The sequence below is a fragment of the Helianthus annuus genome, chromosome 14 (assembly GCF_002127325.2).
Source record: "Helianthus annuus cultivar XRQ/B chromosome 14, HanXRQr2.0-SUNRISE, whole genome shotgun sequence".
In the NCBI taxonomy this organism is placed as follows: Eukaryota; Viridiplantae; Streptophyta; class Magnoliopsida; order Asterales; family Asteraceae; genus Helianthus; species Helianthus annuus.
The window spans coordinates 19,111,710-19,127,368 of record NC_035446.2 but is presented as its reverse complement, the minus strand read 5'-3'; the positions used below and the strand labels follow the sequence as shown (position 1 = coordinate 19,127,368).

The window sequence follows — 15,659 nt, the reverse complement described above, 5'->3', positions numbered from 1 at the left end:
GCCTCGTTGTCTCTTAGGACGTAATCCCCTGGGTTGAAGGTGCAGACTCAGACCTTGGAGTTATAATATTTCTCCAGCTTCGTTTTGTATTTCGCTTCGTTGATTGCCGCCATCTCTCTTCTTTCTTCTAGGAGGTCCAGGTCGATCCTCCTTTCTTCTTCGTTGTCGATTAAGTTCATGGAGAGCATTCCTGGAGACGGCAATCCTATCTATGCTGGTATTACTGCTTTAGACCCATAAACTAGACTGAACTGTGTCTCACCGTTGCATGTTTTTGGCATTGTTCTGTGGGCCCACAGTATGCTGGGCAGCTCGTCAACCCAGCCCCTTCTTTTCTCGCCTAGCCTTGCCTTGATACCATCAACAATGCTTTTGTTAACTGCTTCTACTTGACCATTCCCCTGCCGGTGCGCAACAGAAGAGAAGGTGTGTTCAATGTGCAATTCTTTGAACCATCGCTCGAGGTCGTCTGCCACGAAGATCGTTCCATTGTCAGTGATGATTCTGAGCGGTAGGCCGAAACGGCATATGATTTGTTCCCATATGAATCTCTTGACGACAGTTGATGTGGTTGATGCAAGTGCCTTCGCCTCTACCCATTTGGTAAAATAGTCGACCGCAACTATTATGAATTTGACCGCTCATGCGGCTTCTGGGAAAGGGCCGACCATGTCTATTCCCCACTGCTGGAAGGGCCATGCAGTGGTGACTGGTACCAATTCATTTTTGGGGCGCATCGTCTTGGGAGCATGTCTTTGGCATCCACTGCATTTCCTCAACTCTTTTACCGCGTCTAAATGCATTCCGGGCCAGTAGTACCCGGCATTCATCACTTTTGCCACCACCATCCTTCGTGGACCTCTCTGATCAAATAGTTTGCGTCTTCAGCGTCGACGCATCTCAACAATGGGCCAAGGTATGACTTTGGGTATAAAATTCCATCGGCCATCTGATAGTGCTCGGCCTTGTACTGGATTTTCCTCGCTTCGGCTTTGTTCTCGGGGAGTATCCCGGATTGAAGGTACATGATTATCGGAGTCATCCAAGACGTTGTCCCTGTCTGGATGACGCTTACTTCCCTAAGTGGAACAGATGGGTTGCTCAAAACTTCTATGCGCACATCCTTCGCCAGGTGTTGGAAGCTTGTAGATGCGAGTTTACTCAGCGCGTCTGCCGGTTTGTTCTCGCTTCGGTTTATGTGATGCACCTTGTAGGAATAGAAGGTTTGTAGCAACGTCTTTGCTTGACTCAGATAGAGCGCCATTACATCTCCTTTGGCTTCGTATTGGCCGTTGATTTGTCCGGCCACTAACATGGAATCTACATGCGCTTCGATGTGTTTAACTCCCATTTTGATTGCCAATCTTAAGCCAGCAAGAAAGGCTTCATACTCTGCTTCATTGTTCGTGCTCTTGAAATCCAGACGTATGGCATACGTGAATTCATGTTTGTCAGGGCTCACCAGTCGAAGCCCTGCGCCTGCGCCGTCTTCGTTAGACGCGCCATCTATGTATAGCAACCATGGTTCTTCTATTTGCTGCCATTCTGCTTTTTCCATTGCTTTACATTCCCGATCCTTGTCGTCAGGTTCTTCCGTCATGAAGTCTGCTAGCACTTGGCCTTTGATTGCTGGTCTTGGCCTGAAAACCACATTGTGTCCCCCGAGTTCTATCGCCCATTTGGCTAGTCTCCCTGAAATCTCTGGTCTTGCGAGGATGTTGCCAATATTGTAATTTGTTAACACATGGATAACGTGGTTGGCAAAGTACCTGCGCAGCCGTCTTGATGCATGGATTAATGCGAGTACTAGCTTCTCCATGATGGCGTACCGGGCTTCTAGATCGGTTAAGGTTCGTGACACATAGTAGACTGGTGTTTGGACACCTTGTCGATCAACGAGTAACACTGCTCCAACTGCTCTATCAGATGCAGATAAGTATAACACCAGAGGTTCTCCTTTGATTGGTGCGGTTAAGGTTGGTAGCTTGATGAGGCAATCCTTCATCTCGCGGAAAGCACTTTCGGCTTCCGGGGTCCATTGGAACTAGCTTTTCTTCATGCAATTTTGTAGTGTCTTGATGAACGAAAAGGACTTTGCTGCGTGATTAGCTAGGAAACGATTGAGCGCTGCTAACCGTCCTGCTAATTTTTGCATCTCTTTGATGTTTGATGGGGAAGGCATTCTTTCGATTGCTTGAACTTTTTTTGGGTTTACTTTGAAGCCATCTTTTGTGACAATGAAACCTAAGAATTTCCCTTCTTCCATGCCAAAAGAGCATTTTGCTGGATTTAGCTTGATGCTTACGCTGCGCAGCGTGTTGAAAGTCATTTGGATGTTTACCAGCATCATGCTTTCTTCCTTGCTCATAATCACCAAATCGTCCATATACACTTCGATGTACTTGTCGATGGCATCGCTGAACATTTCGTTCATCAGTCTCTGATAGGTCGCTCCTGCATTCTTTAGGTCGAAAGGCATCTTGGTGTAACAGTATAGCCCTGTCGGCGTGCGGAATGCGGTTTTGTCTTCATCTTGAACGGCCATCTGGACCTGGTGGTACCCCTTGTAGCAGTCAAGGAAGCACTTCCACCTGAATGTTGCTAGAGAGTCGATCTTTTTGTCGATATCTGGTAAGGCGTAACAGTCACGTGGACATGCCTTGTTTAGATCCTTGTAATCCACGCACATTCTCCAGCTACTGTTTGGTTTCTTCACCATCACCGGGCTTGTCACCCATGTTTGGTATCTGACTTCTCTAATGATGCCCGCATTCAACAGCTCCATTACCGGCTCTTTCATGGCATCGTGTTTTATATCGCCCAAGTGGCGCTTGGCGTGTACCACTGGTTTCGCTTCTTCTGAGACATTTAACCGGTGTTATGCTATGTGTCGTGGAACACCCACCATATCGGCTGGTGTCCAGGCGAACCCGTCCATATTTTCGTGTAACAACTTTTTGAGCGTCGCGCGCGTTAAATCGGACATCGCAGGTCCTTAGGTAACTGTCTGTTCTGGGTACGCGCTGTTTAGTACCCATTTTTCTGCTTCTACGTGCGGTGCTGGTTTACTTGCCTTTGCAGGTCTGACCTCATCCGCTGCTAAGACCTCTTTGCTTGCGTATATTAGTGCTATGCCTGTTTCTGTTGGGAATCCAACAGCTGAGTGTGGCGCAGAGCATATCATACTGAAGTCTCCTTGGGATTCCCTTCCTAAGAGGATGTCGTGTCTTGAATGTGCTGGCAGCACCATGAACGTGACCTCCTATGTTCTTGAGTTTCTTCCGTCTGAGAGTAGCACCGGGAATGATATTTGGCCAAGAGGAAAAACGGCTTCGTTGAAGAAACCAGTTAGTGGATAATCAACTGGTTCCAAGCACACTTTATCTTCTTGGTCGAACTGGTTGAAACATTGTTCGTATATGATATCCGCGGTGCTCCCTGGGTCGATGAAAATGTAATCAGTCTGATAGTGACCAATTACCCCGGAAATGATGATGGGTCTTTTTTCTCTCGGGCCACCTCTTACGATTGGTAAAACAACTTGCCTCTCGCGCCATGAGTCGTCTTGTGTGCGCTTGTTGTAATTCTTTCTTGGCCTTCGCGAACCCCCTTGAACCATGTGCGTTTCTAACTTCCGGAGCTTTTTGTTATCTGGCCCTTCTTCTCTTCTTTGAATTTGGTGGTAGTCGTGCTTTCCGCCCTTCACCAAATGAGTGAGCTTTCCATCTCTCAAGGCCCTTTCGATTTCTTGCTTTAGACTGAAACAGTCGTCAGTTAGGTGGCCTGTGTCTTTGTGAAATTCGCAGAAGAGATTGGGATCTTGACCCCTCTTGTTTCGCATTTGTAGGGGTGGTTTGAACTGGTGATACTCAGTGGCCAGGACTTCGGAGGGGGTCTTTGTTAGTGGTAGGGGTGTGCAATAACCGAACCGTTAACCGAAACCGAACCGAAAACCGACAAAACCGAACCGAAATTAACCAAAACCGAATTAACCGAACGTCGGTCAACGGATATTTTTTTTACCATCGGTTAACCGAAATTAACCGAACCGAACCGAATCATTTATTTTTTTATATATTTCTAGCTTTTATACCTCTATTTCATGTATTCATGTTTTATACTTTCATTTCATGTAATAATACCTTTATTTCATTTACTTATGCCTTCATTTCATTTATATATACCTTCATTTCATTTATTTATACCTCCATTTTATGTATTTGAACATCTATTCATGCATTTATACCTCCATTTCATTTATTTATATATCCATTTCATGTATTTATACATCTATTTCATGTATTTATTCCTACAGTACATGTATTTTTAAGCAAAAAAATTATCTCTTGTTTGGATTGGTTATTAACCGAAAATTAACCGAACCGAATCGAAAACCGACAAATTAACCGAATTAACCGAACCGATTAACCGATGACTTCGGTTACGGTTACGGATAATGCTAATAACCGAATTGAACCGAACCGTGCACACCCCTAGTTAGTGGTGTCCACTGTTTCTCCCTGTTTTCTCTTTTTACTTCCTTCCGGTGGGCTATTTGATTGATTGTGTGGCGCACATCCTCTCTTGCAGGGCTTCTTTCTCTGTGACCAGACGTTTTCCATGGTTGGCTTCTACCTTTTTTGTTGTGTCGGTCACTGTGGTTATATCCGCGCTGACAGTGATCATCACCGGTCAACTGTTTGTTTGTTTGAGCAATAGTCTTGGCTGCCTCAATGAAGGTTTCCCAATCTTTGGGTCCTCCGTCTCTTCCTTTTACTCTCTTGATTAGATCGTCGCATTTGACTGCCCTCATGAAATGCGCACGCATCATCTTCTCGCCCACGTCTCCAATTTCTAAACACTCTTTGTTATATCTCGTGATAAAGTCTTCCACGCTTTCGTGGTCTTTGCGCCATATGTCTAAACAATCAGCAGGATCCCTGGTGTGTCATCGCTGCTGGGAGAAGTGTGCAAGGAACTTCTCTCGGAAGTCAATCCACGATTTGATTCTTCCTGCTGGCAGGCTGTCGAACCATACGCGCGCTGCACCCACGAATGTTTGAGCGAACAGGTGGCACCAAGTTGGCAAATTCCATCCCCCTGTTGCTCCTGCACCATTAAAAACTTGGAGATGATCGTCTGGGTCTGTCAAGCCGTTGTATTTGCCCACGTTGTGTGGCAGTTTCGTTTTGTCGATAGAGGCTGTAGCAATTTCCCTGATAAACTTTGAATTTTCAGCTATGTCGTCTGGGCGGTAGCTCAAGGTGTAATGATGCTCTGCTTTTGGGTTGTACCCTGCGCACTTAGCTGGTTTGTACGACTCGTGTTCTGGATGTAGCCTGCTGAACACTGTGCTTTCCCCTTTATACGTTGGGTCTTCTTCTTCGTCTTCCCATTCGGTGCTCATATTGTGCGGCCCTAGACGGCTTTGAATCGGCTTTCTTTGCGGGTTTTGGACATAATTGCTTTCTGTTTCGCCATAAGTGTCGAGCGTGTCATGCGCGCTTGGTTTTCTGATGTTTGGCACAGGTCCTTTTTCTGGGCGTAAATTCCATGCATTGATCTGCTGAGTCGTGTGTGTACTCAGAGACCGTTGCGGTGGGGTAATGAATGCCGGCTGGTTAGCTTGTGCTTGGAGCAAAGCTTGTTGTGCACTAAGTTGTGTATAAACGAGGTTTATAGATGCCATCTGCTCGGCATACCAGGGAGCCAGAGTCTTTCCCTCGGGTAGTCCTAAAAGTGCAGAGAAATTCAATTGTGCTTGTTCCGATGGAGCTGAGGGGCCAGCTCCATGGCTTGGTGTTTGCACTGGCGGAGGTGTTTGTTGGACCACCCCGGGTGGAGTTTGGAAAGTGGCTCCGTTTGTGGTTTGCGTGATGATCCTAGTGGGGGCTTGGAAAATGGGTCCAGTTGTGGTTTGGCTAACAACCCTGGATGCACTTCCAAAGATACTAGGAAAATCGTTGTTTGCCTGCCCTTCTTGGATGGTTTCGTTCCTTTGGCCCCGTTGGACGTGTGCTGTGTTCGAAACGAGTTCAAAGGAAGAAACTTCTCCGTCCACTTGGTGTGAAGGGTTTTGTTCAGCCATTTTTGACGAGTGTTTTTCAAAAAGAAAAGAGATGAGATTGGTTTTGCAAAAAAACGGATGGCGCCAATGATGAAACATAGGTTAACACCAAGGTTAATCCACCGGGTTGTTTCTCCTGTGGGTTCAATCTCTTATCCTACTCGCAGAAATGACCTGGATCCTACAAAACAGCAACACCGTCAGTCTCGTTAAGAGGGGAATATGGGGGTTTCCCTCTTAACCAGGCTCCGGCGTGAGAATAAGTACTGTTCTGAGGGAGAATAAACAGTGTGTGTTGAGTGTGTGAGTATAGAGAGCCAAGATGATCAACCTGAATGATGAAGGGTCCTATTTATAGCCGGAGGGTGAAGAAGGGAGGAGCAGTTGTGCCAGCTGTGGTTGCGCGCCAGCTGTCCGACCAAGGGGAAGATCCTCTTGGTCTCCTCTGCCATAGCCGGTGTAGTGGTACACGTGGCGCGCTTATGTTTGTCCATGTTGGAAACCTTGTACTGGCGTTGTCAGCTCTACCCCCTGATTTTCCGTAGGCCTATGTGTCGTTCTGCAACTGGTGACACGTGTTGTCCTTTTTGTCGGATGGAGCATCTTTGCTGCCACCTTAGCGTCTTCCAGAAGTTTCTAGAAGCTTCTGGATTGCTTTGCTGATGTAGGCGCCATGTGAGCTCGGAAAGTGGTGTGGTCCCTGCCATGTAGGCAGGGAATTGAGACCATACCTCTTCAAGTTTCAAAAACCACATTATTTCTTTATGAACATGTTTTCAAGTTTCACATATACTATTTAAGGTTATGATGTAATTTCCAACTTTACACAAGTAGTTTGCAAGTCTACACATGTAAAGTACAAATTTTTTAAAGTGTAAATTTAAGGTTATGGTATGTGATATGTTTATGGCATATGTGTGTGAATGTCCATTTAATTTATTTTTTTAATATAAATTATAGGATATAAATTATAGCTATATGTTTTTATAAATTATAGGATATAAATTTAATAAAATTTATATCTTAGGTATAAATACATGTATGTCAAAAAAAATTCCTACATATAAGTTTTATAATACACATTGGGATCTGTTAATAATTAATTAATAGTAGGACCCAAAATCTTCCCATAATATTTGATAAAGGGAAAATTCCCAGAAATGTCCTTTTTCAACCTCTTTTTTCCAAGAGTAACCCCTTGACCATCATAATTTCCTAAAATGTCCGGCGACGTCGTCGGCGCCAAGATGGTATTGAACTAATAAAATCATTATACGTGGTGGTGTTATCTTGGCGTCCGACGAGTAAATCATGGCGTCCGCCAAGATAAATTTTGTCAGACGCCAAGATAGTATTGAACTAATGAAATCATTACACGTGGTGGTGTTATCATGGCGTCCGATGAGTAAATCATGGCGTCCGACGTGGTGATTGAATCTTGGCGTTCGGCGAGTTAATCATGGCGTTCGGGACACGTGGTTTGTTCCCATTGATGAGTTATTCTTGGCGCCGGCGCCCTAATTTAGGGACATTTTCCGAAATAGGAAGTAATAAAGGGTAAAATGAGGATTTTCCCTTTGATAAATAAATCTTCCCATAACCTGCGTTTTGCTCCTTCCCATAACAGCTCCCTACTCGCCGGTGGAATAGTCATTGGGTCGTTAGTCATGATGTATCTTATTCTCCGGTGGGTTGCTCGGGCCTCTTCTGCTGCTGCGGTTGATATGGCATCCTCTTCTATTGTGGTTGATGTGGCATCCTCTTCTGCCGTTAGTGAGGCCTCCTCTTCTCCCCTTAGTGAGGCCTCATCTTCTGCCGTTAGTGAGACCTCCTCTTCTGCTCATTCGGATGTGAAGGCCTTTGTGATCAACATGACAGATCCCATAGCTCCGGAAGAGGTCTTGATATCGTTGGCAAGTGTAGCTATTAATCGGAAGATACTCGTTAATGACGCAAGGGGTTTTCATATGCTGTTTCAAGAATATTTGAATTTGAACCAGCCTCAGCACCATACATCGCTCTATGGAATTTTTGGTGACTTCCTTGATCAGTTATTAGCAGGGGATTGTACTCGAACAGGTATACTACTAATCTAAACTTTTATGGGAATTTAGAACTCTAAAATCTAACTATTGTTGGAAATTTAGTTATCTATATTCTTATTCTTTATATATCTTTCATACGTGTTTTACTAAATTGATGAAACCAGTTAAATTGGAACTCGTATATTCTTTTAGTATATTCCAGTTCTCACACACCCTATGCAACCTTCTTCCACGATCCATTGTTGAACAAAAGTTTGAGATTAATAAAAAATGTTTCAGTATTATTGTAGAGTGTAGACAGATATTGATAGCTGAGATACTATCAGAATAGATAAATCACAGGCTTTGCTAGAAAAACAAACTAATGTTAAATCTATAACAGAACTAACAAAACATTTAAGATAACCTGCAAAATGAGTCTCACCAGTAATCTGCTGCAAGTTTGTTAACCCTAGCATTAAATAATTAGGGTTCTTCCATTAAATTTTTTAAGGTTGTTAGGATGTGAAACATTCAAGCTTTCATTAGTGGCAGTCATATGTGGATATAGTTTTCTGTTGCACGTGGTATGAGATTTCATTATATATACTTTTATTTGTACGAACTATCCATTAACCTTTTCATCCAAGCTAAGGTATGAGATTTCATTGCTTGTTTGATGTCCAAAATTGAACTTCAGGTCACATTCATCACTTTCCTATTTTGTATATTCGAATAACATCAACCTGGTCAACTTGCAAGGTAGTGAGCAGTCTGGGACCATGGACAAGCTGTGGGAGGATCCAGGTTGTTCAGAAACTCTCCAGGCTGCTTGTTACATTATACGTTAAGGTTTTTACATTTTCTATATCTTTGTATTGTTTGCAGTTTAAGGAGATAGCTGCCATCCTTGTCAAGGAACGTGGAAGCTTGTAGGAGGTTTTTGTTTTGATGAACAATTTCTCTTTTTTGATGTGATGCTCTAAAGTAGCGTTCGTTTCGCCATAACGGAATGGATCTAGGGGAATTGGAATTTGAATTATCTAAGGAATTAAGATTGTTCTTTGATAATCCGAATTCCAATTCCATCATAATCCACTCCATTACAACGAATCGAACAGTTGAAAATTTAATAGAATTGATTTGTGTTTGGGGTGCTTACATCATATTTTTTTTGTGGAGGTTATGTTTTTGTCTTCTATGGTAAGTAGAGATGCAAATTAAACCTGTGGGTACCCGACCCTAACGAGGCGAGTAAGGGATGTTAATTTGTTATTGACTGGGAAGTCGGTTGGAATACTATTAGAGTGTATACGATTAATAATTATAGTCAAATACGTCGGCTTGCATGCCAAGTTTCAGTACTGGGCCGGCTTTGGGCCCGGAAAACCCGTGCCGACGCCCGATGCCCAAAATTTCAAAGGGCCCGAAAGGTCTTTATAAGCTTGTATATATTTATTAAATTGTATATTTAGTATATTCATCCGTTTATTATGCAAAAAAATATTGGTGGTGTAGTGGCAAAAACCATCTCAAAATAATGTAAAGGACTCAAGTTCGACTCTTTGCTCCATCACTAAGTTTTTATTTTTGTAACTCATTTATCCTTAACCATAATTTTGGGCCCAATTTTTTTTCTTCGCCCGAGGCCTAAATTTTTTCAAGAGTTTTCGGAGACGGCTCTGTTTCAGTAAGTATAAATAGATGTTAAATCTCAATTGTAGTTAAAACTAAAATCGTTTGCTGTTGATTGTGTTTATTGTTTTGATTTACCATTGTTGCCTCCAACAATTGGTATCAGAGCTTAGCGATCTTAAGCTCATTCGATTTGGTGATCGTGAAGATTATGGAAGCAGACCGATAGTAGGTTTGGGGTGCATAACCAAACCGAAGGGAGAACTGATCTGGGGAGAATAACCAGATCACATTGAAGGACGCAATGAAGTCGGAAATTGATTCGATAGAAAAAATAAAACTTGGGAATTGGTGAGATTGCCGGAAGGTTGCAAAGATGCGGCTTTCACCCCTAACTTGACGTTTGCTGTACCATATAATCTTTGCAAATAATATTATCCGAGGTATTTCGGTAACGAACAATTAAGTATTTAAACATGTTTTGATTCCACAAAATGTGTAGTAAAATAAGCGTGTATATCAATTGTACAAGTATGCCAAACATGAATAGGTGACAAATAAGCGTAAGCGAAATATATGAGTCATGAATATACGATATGTATGTGTAAGTCGATCACGTTTACAAGATTCACGAACAAGACATCAAATGTATAATGAATCGATACGTATAAGTATAACTTGTATGAAATAACGAATTTTATTACGATCAAAGCCTCGATTACACAACGATACAACGAAATACGATTACAAGGATTACAAGTTTCCAAAAATAGAAATACGAACAATGCATTCTAACTATGAAAAGTACCAAGAAGCAGGGCGTTACATGTCGTGAAGGGGAATCTACAAGTGTTTCACTTCTTCGATGGATGAAATTATCTTTGATTTCACCATCTGTAACTTTGAAGAAAAAATCACTTCAAGGAAAACGTTGTAAATTTGTTGGTGGTTTTACAAACTTCTGATATTTTTGTTGGTGACAGAGACAAAGATTGTAACCTCTTGACTAGAGAGACGTTGACGAGTGCTCATAAACTATTATTTTATATTTTAAATAAAACCAAAATGGGGATGCAACAACCCACCCAGGCACTAACCACTAGGGGTGTTCAAAACCGGATATTCGGAAATTCGGATATCTGAATTTCGGATATCCGTAAGTTTCGGAGAGTTATTTTCACTATTCGAAAATTCGGATAATTTTCGGATACGGATTCGGATAGTAAAACAGATATCCATAACTCTAAAAAAATTGAAAGCTAGTCTCTCAGCACTGTTAATTCGAAGGTAGTATGCTGTATGCAACCCATTTACTCACATTACATATGTTTATAAAATCTTTCATGAGCACTGTAAATAGCAATTTTTCATTTTTGCAACTAAAATCTAGAAAGTAATAAAATAAATCATTTTATGAAACCCATTTGCTGACATGTGTATCTGAATATATACAAATCAAACAAAAAGAATAAAGTTGCATTTGAACTCACGGAACCCTTCAAATTATATATACATAAACATAAACAAATGCCGTTCAAAAAAATATACATAAACAAATAATAACTTCGCTCAAAGTTATTATATATACTTGTTCTTGTTAAAGTTTGTCTTCTGGTTGCATTAGATTTAACTTCAATTTGAAAAGAGTTTGAGAGAAGGAGGGATGGGAGTGTGCTCGGGGATTAGGAAAGTATGAAAGAGGCGGAGATTTAGTTAGGGTTTTAAGCAAATATACTATACATAATTTAAAATAAAAAACTAATAGTTTATTATATCTCGGATATCGGATATCCGAAATATCCGAATTTTCGGACGATTCGAATTCGGAATTTTGGATAATTCGGATTCGGTTTTGGATTCGGATTTTTTTGCACACCCCTACTAACCACCCATCAACCCCACCCACCCTGATTTGTTTTCCTTTCATTAGACCATCGGGTGTGGGGGTCGTCCCATCCCCGTCCCGGGTCGTCGGCCCCGTCGAGTACCGCCCCCTAGAGGGTCGTCGCGTCCCTCCCGTCTTCTCCAAGACGTCTCCGACGAAGCAAAGTGGTGGGTCCCCTCTTCCTTGTTCTCTCTCTCTCCTTGCATGCTTTAATTTTGATTGGCTTCTTTAATTTTGGTGGGCCCCTCTAGGGTAGTCATGGCTTCCCCTCCACATCTTTAGGTAGTCCCCAAGGGGATGGTCCTCTACCTATGGTAAGGTGACGCCTACGTGTCGGGTGGTCTCTTTGGGGGACTAACCTCACCATACCCTGTGGTCTTAAATAGATAATCATCACAGCCGATTACTGACAGGTGATTAGAAAAATTTAAGGTTTATGTTGATTTGTGTGGTGGAAATACTTGTACTTGAATAAACATTTCACAAGAACTAGAGAATTGACTTTTTGAATCCGGCCTATATCGTGTATTTACTTGGACTGAGAATAAAAGGGGATTCAGTAGGTAGTGGTGTGGGGTGGATGGTGGTGGTGGTCGTGGATCGTGGAATGTGCTGGTAAATATGTAAGAGAGAGTAGTTATATATGTATATTAATATATTTTTAATTGGTTGGGTATTTAATTTTTTACATAATTAGTCCTTGGAAAGATGAAATGACAAAAATACCCTCATGTGCAAGTCATATGACCAGATTTAACAGGAAAATCTAACTGGTTCGGACTAAAGGACATAACGTGTAGGATTTTGAAACATAAAGTACAAAACACATCAATTTTAAAAACAAAGGACACCCTCTGAAATTAGCTATAAAGATAAATGACAAAATTATTATTTTATATTTAAGTGCCCATAAACTATTATTTTGTATTTTAAATAAGACCAAAATGGGGATCGTAAACTATTATTTTATATTTTAAATAAGACCAAAATGTTCATTAAAAAGACAAACCCTTCCTAATGCGTGCTACACCCTGCACTCATCTAAGAGGTGAGTCCCCTCTCTTACGCCCAACCAATCAATCAGTGCTATGTCAACTCCCCTCTTAAACTTCCCTAAACACCCCATTTTGATGGCGGCACTCCCCTCTTAGGGGAGTTGGGTTTTTTTTTTTGTTTTAAATTATGCATGTTTACAAATTAAAAAAAATATTAATAAAAATTAAATAAAAGACATTTCATTAAATTAAAAAAAAAATACATTCAAACTAGAAAAAAAAAATTACATTCAAACTAGAAAAATATAAAAACAAACTACTCGTCGTCCGAATCAACTTCAAGGTGAGGCAGATCTAAACTTCCGAGATGCTCAACGAGATCGTGTTTTAGTCTCCAATGCGTGTCTTCGTCAATGAGCTCCGTATAAGCTGTATCATCGAAGACGGGTTCGACTGGAGGATCTTGAATATGTACCGATGCTATCGCCCTTCTGTCACACCCCGACCACGTAAAACGACAAATCGTGGCGGAAACGCCGGGGAGTGTTGTAACAGAATTATTGTTTCAAACCATGGATACGAAGAGTTTCATTTCATTAAATATTAAACATTGTTTTAAAGTTAAACAAGCAAATCAAACATAGACTAATATCATTATTAAATCACTAAGGCCTCGTCCGGTCCTAAGTGAGCATGCTTCCTATTCGCAATCAACACTAAGCAACTTCACCTGAAACATATGTAAAAACAAAGTCAGCAAAGAAATGCTGGCGAGTACATAGGTTTTGCGTGAGTATCAGATTCATGGCTCGTTTGCATGTCGAAATAACTCGTATAACTTCATTAATCGACATTAGAAACCTTGTTTTTGTAAAATATTTGTATCGTAAAATGAATAACCGAATCAAAATAGTTTGGTTATAATTTGTAAACCTCGAGGCCATGAATCTTTACCCAAAACATTTGCTTTTCGTAAACCAACTCGTAAATCATTTTCGTAATAAAATTCGTATTTATATCATTTCGAAAACCTCGTTTGTGTGACATCGCTTCCAATCGTTTACCCAGATCGTTTAATTCGTTAAACACCTCTTTAGTCGTTTAAATCATTCTCGTTTTAGATTGTGAAACTACTTTTGGTCGTCTCGTTAACAACATTCAAACCTTTGTGACTCGTTCATCGTTCCACTTGTTCTCGTATTAACAAACCACCAAAGGGTAAGTTAACAATCATCAGATTCGGTCGTTACCCACCTAACCCACACATAACCATGGGTCCAGTCTGATAACGGGATTTGTCGGATCCTATGGTACCATAACCTAATACTGGTCGGTTTGGCCGAAATTAATGAATGCCATTTGTTATGTAATTACAACCAACAATCTCGTTCACATTATCGAAATCGTTATTAGTTTGATATAAACCATCTTACTCGTTGTGAAACTATCATTAAAACATCGAAATCGTTTTGATACATATGAATCACCCCAAAACAATTGAAAATAGTAAAATAGGGGAACTATGTACTCACCTTTGGGTGCGTTTTTATATGCTAACACAATCCCTCAAATTATTTATTTGTCCTAAATTAAATAAGAATGATTTAATAAACAAAATTCATAAAAATGATGAAGTTTCTCTGATACTTAGAATTTTCACATAACTTTGAGATTCCCCGAAAAGTTATTATTTTTGATTATTTTGGTATATTCGCGTATATGTACTCAAGCGTAAAACAAATAATCTTGTCAAGTATTATCATGTCATCATACACATATTATAAAACACATAGCACATTGTAACACATAAAATTTACTCATGACCAACCCATTATAGTTATGTCGAAAAACACTTATTTTAGTGTTTCGGTAACATTTTTGAGCGTCGGAAGTCACGTATGACTAACCGAACACTAAGTAAACTTAATATAAGTTAAAATACTTGTTTTTATACCAAAAATATCAGTTTGGTTACTGATCTAAAAAAGTTTTGTAAAAGTCCTCCGAAAAGGCGATTTTTAACCGTTTTACCGCATAGTTTTGCATCAAACATTACCCGAACAATCCCAAATCGAAACGACTTGAAATTTTAACATAACCCATGTTATTTATTGAATAAAATAATGGTTATACTCATGATAGTGCAGGTCTTAAGTAAAGCACATAAATCATGTAAATTTCACATATTTTACCACTTTTTAAGCTATATGTACAACACGCAAAGCTATCAAACTTATGTCAAAGTTTCATGCCATTATAATACACTAAATAATGTCATTTTTAGTGTTTATAACCTGATCTAAAACATTTTTGCCATACAACCCCTTTTTACCATTTCTTGAGCTTTAAATCGAAATGTATCTTCATGTACAAGTGCTTAAAGCATACTAACATAGCATCAACATTTTATGTTGATCTAAATGTATCAAATATGTGTTGTTTTTTGGTTTATTTGCTGAAGTAATTTAAATTTAACATATCATACATAAATCACCAAATACTTGCATTTTTTCCATCATTCAAGAACATGAAACACTTAAACAAGTACTTTATCAAAATAAAGCTCAAAACTCAAACTCATATACACACATATATATGTACGGTTATATACATATGTATACACACCATCATTTTTTTTATTTGTTTCATGACCCATTTCTTTTAGATTTCAAGTATAGTGAAAATCCCAAGATTCAAGAGAAACTTCAAATCATCAAGAACAACTATGAACCAAAGGTATGATTTAAATATAAGTGTTATACCTTCAAGATTCAAGTAAGTTATGGGATGATAGGAAGCTTGTATTCACTTGACAACACCTTGGGAACAACCTTAGATCTTCACACTATCTTGAAGTTTACTAGAAAGGATGTTGAATCTTCAAGAACAAGACTTGAAGATATGAAGAAGATTAAGATAGAGAGAGGGAGAGATGGAGTGTAGTGTTGAGTGTGGAATGATGGAGTTATGGTATGGTGGTATTTATAGACCTTCCATATAGCATATTCCTAGCATATTCCTAGCATATTCCTAGCATATTCCTGGCATATTCC

At 40.1% G+C, this 15,659-nt stretch overlaps 1 protein-coding gene across 1 annotated transcript; it reads right to left on the bottom strand.

Moving 5' to 3' along the window:
* Nucleotides 1–829: 829 nt before the first annotated feature.
* On the bottom strand, nucleotides 830–2,005 carry LOC110906478. Its single transcript, XM_022151604.1, has one exon. The coding sequence runs from the start codon at nucleotides 2,003–2,005 to the stop codon at nucleotides 830–832; it is 1,176 nt and encodes a 391-aa protein (XP_022007296.1).
* Nucleotides 2,006–15,659: the final 13,654 nt, after the last annotated feature.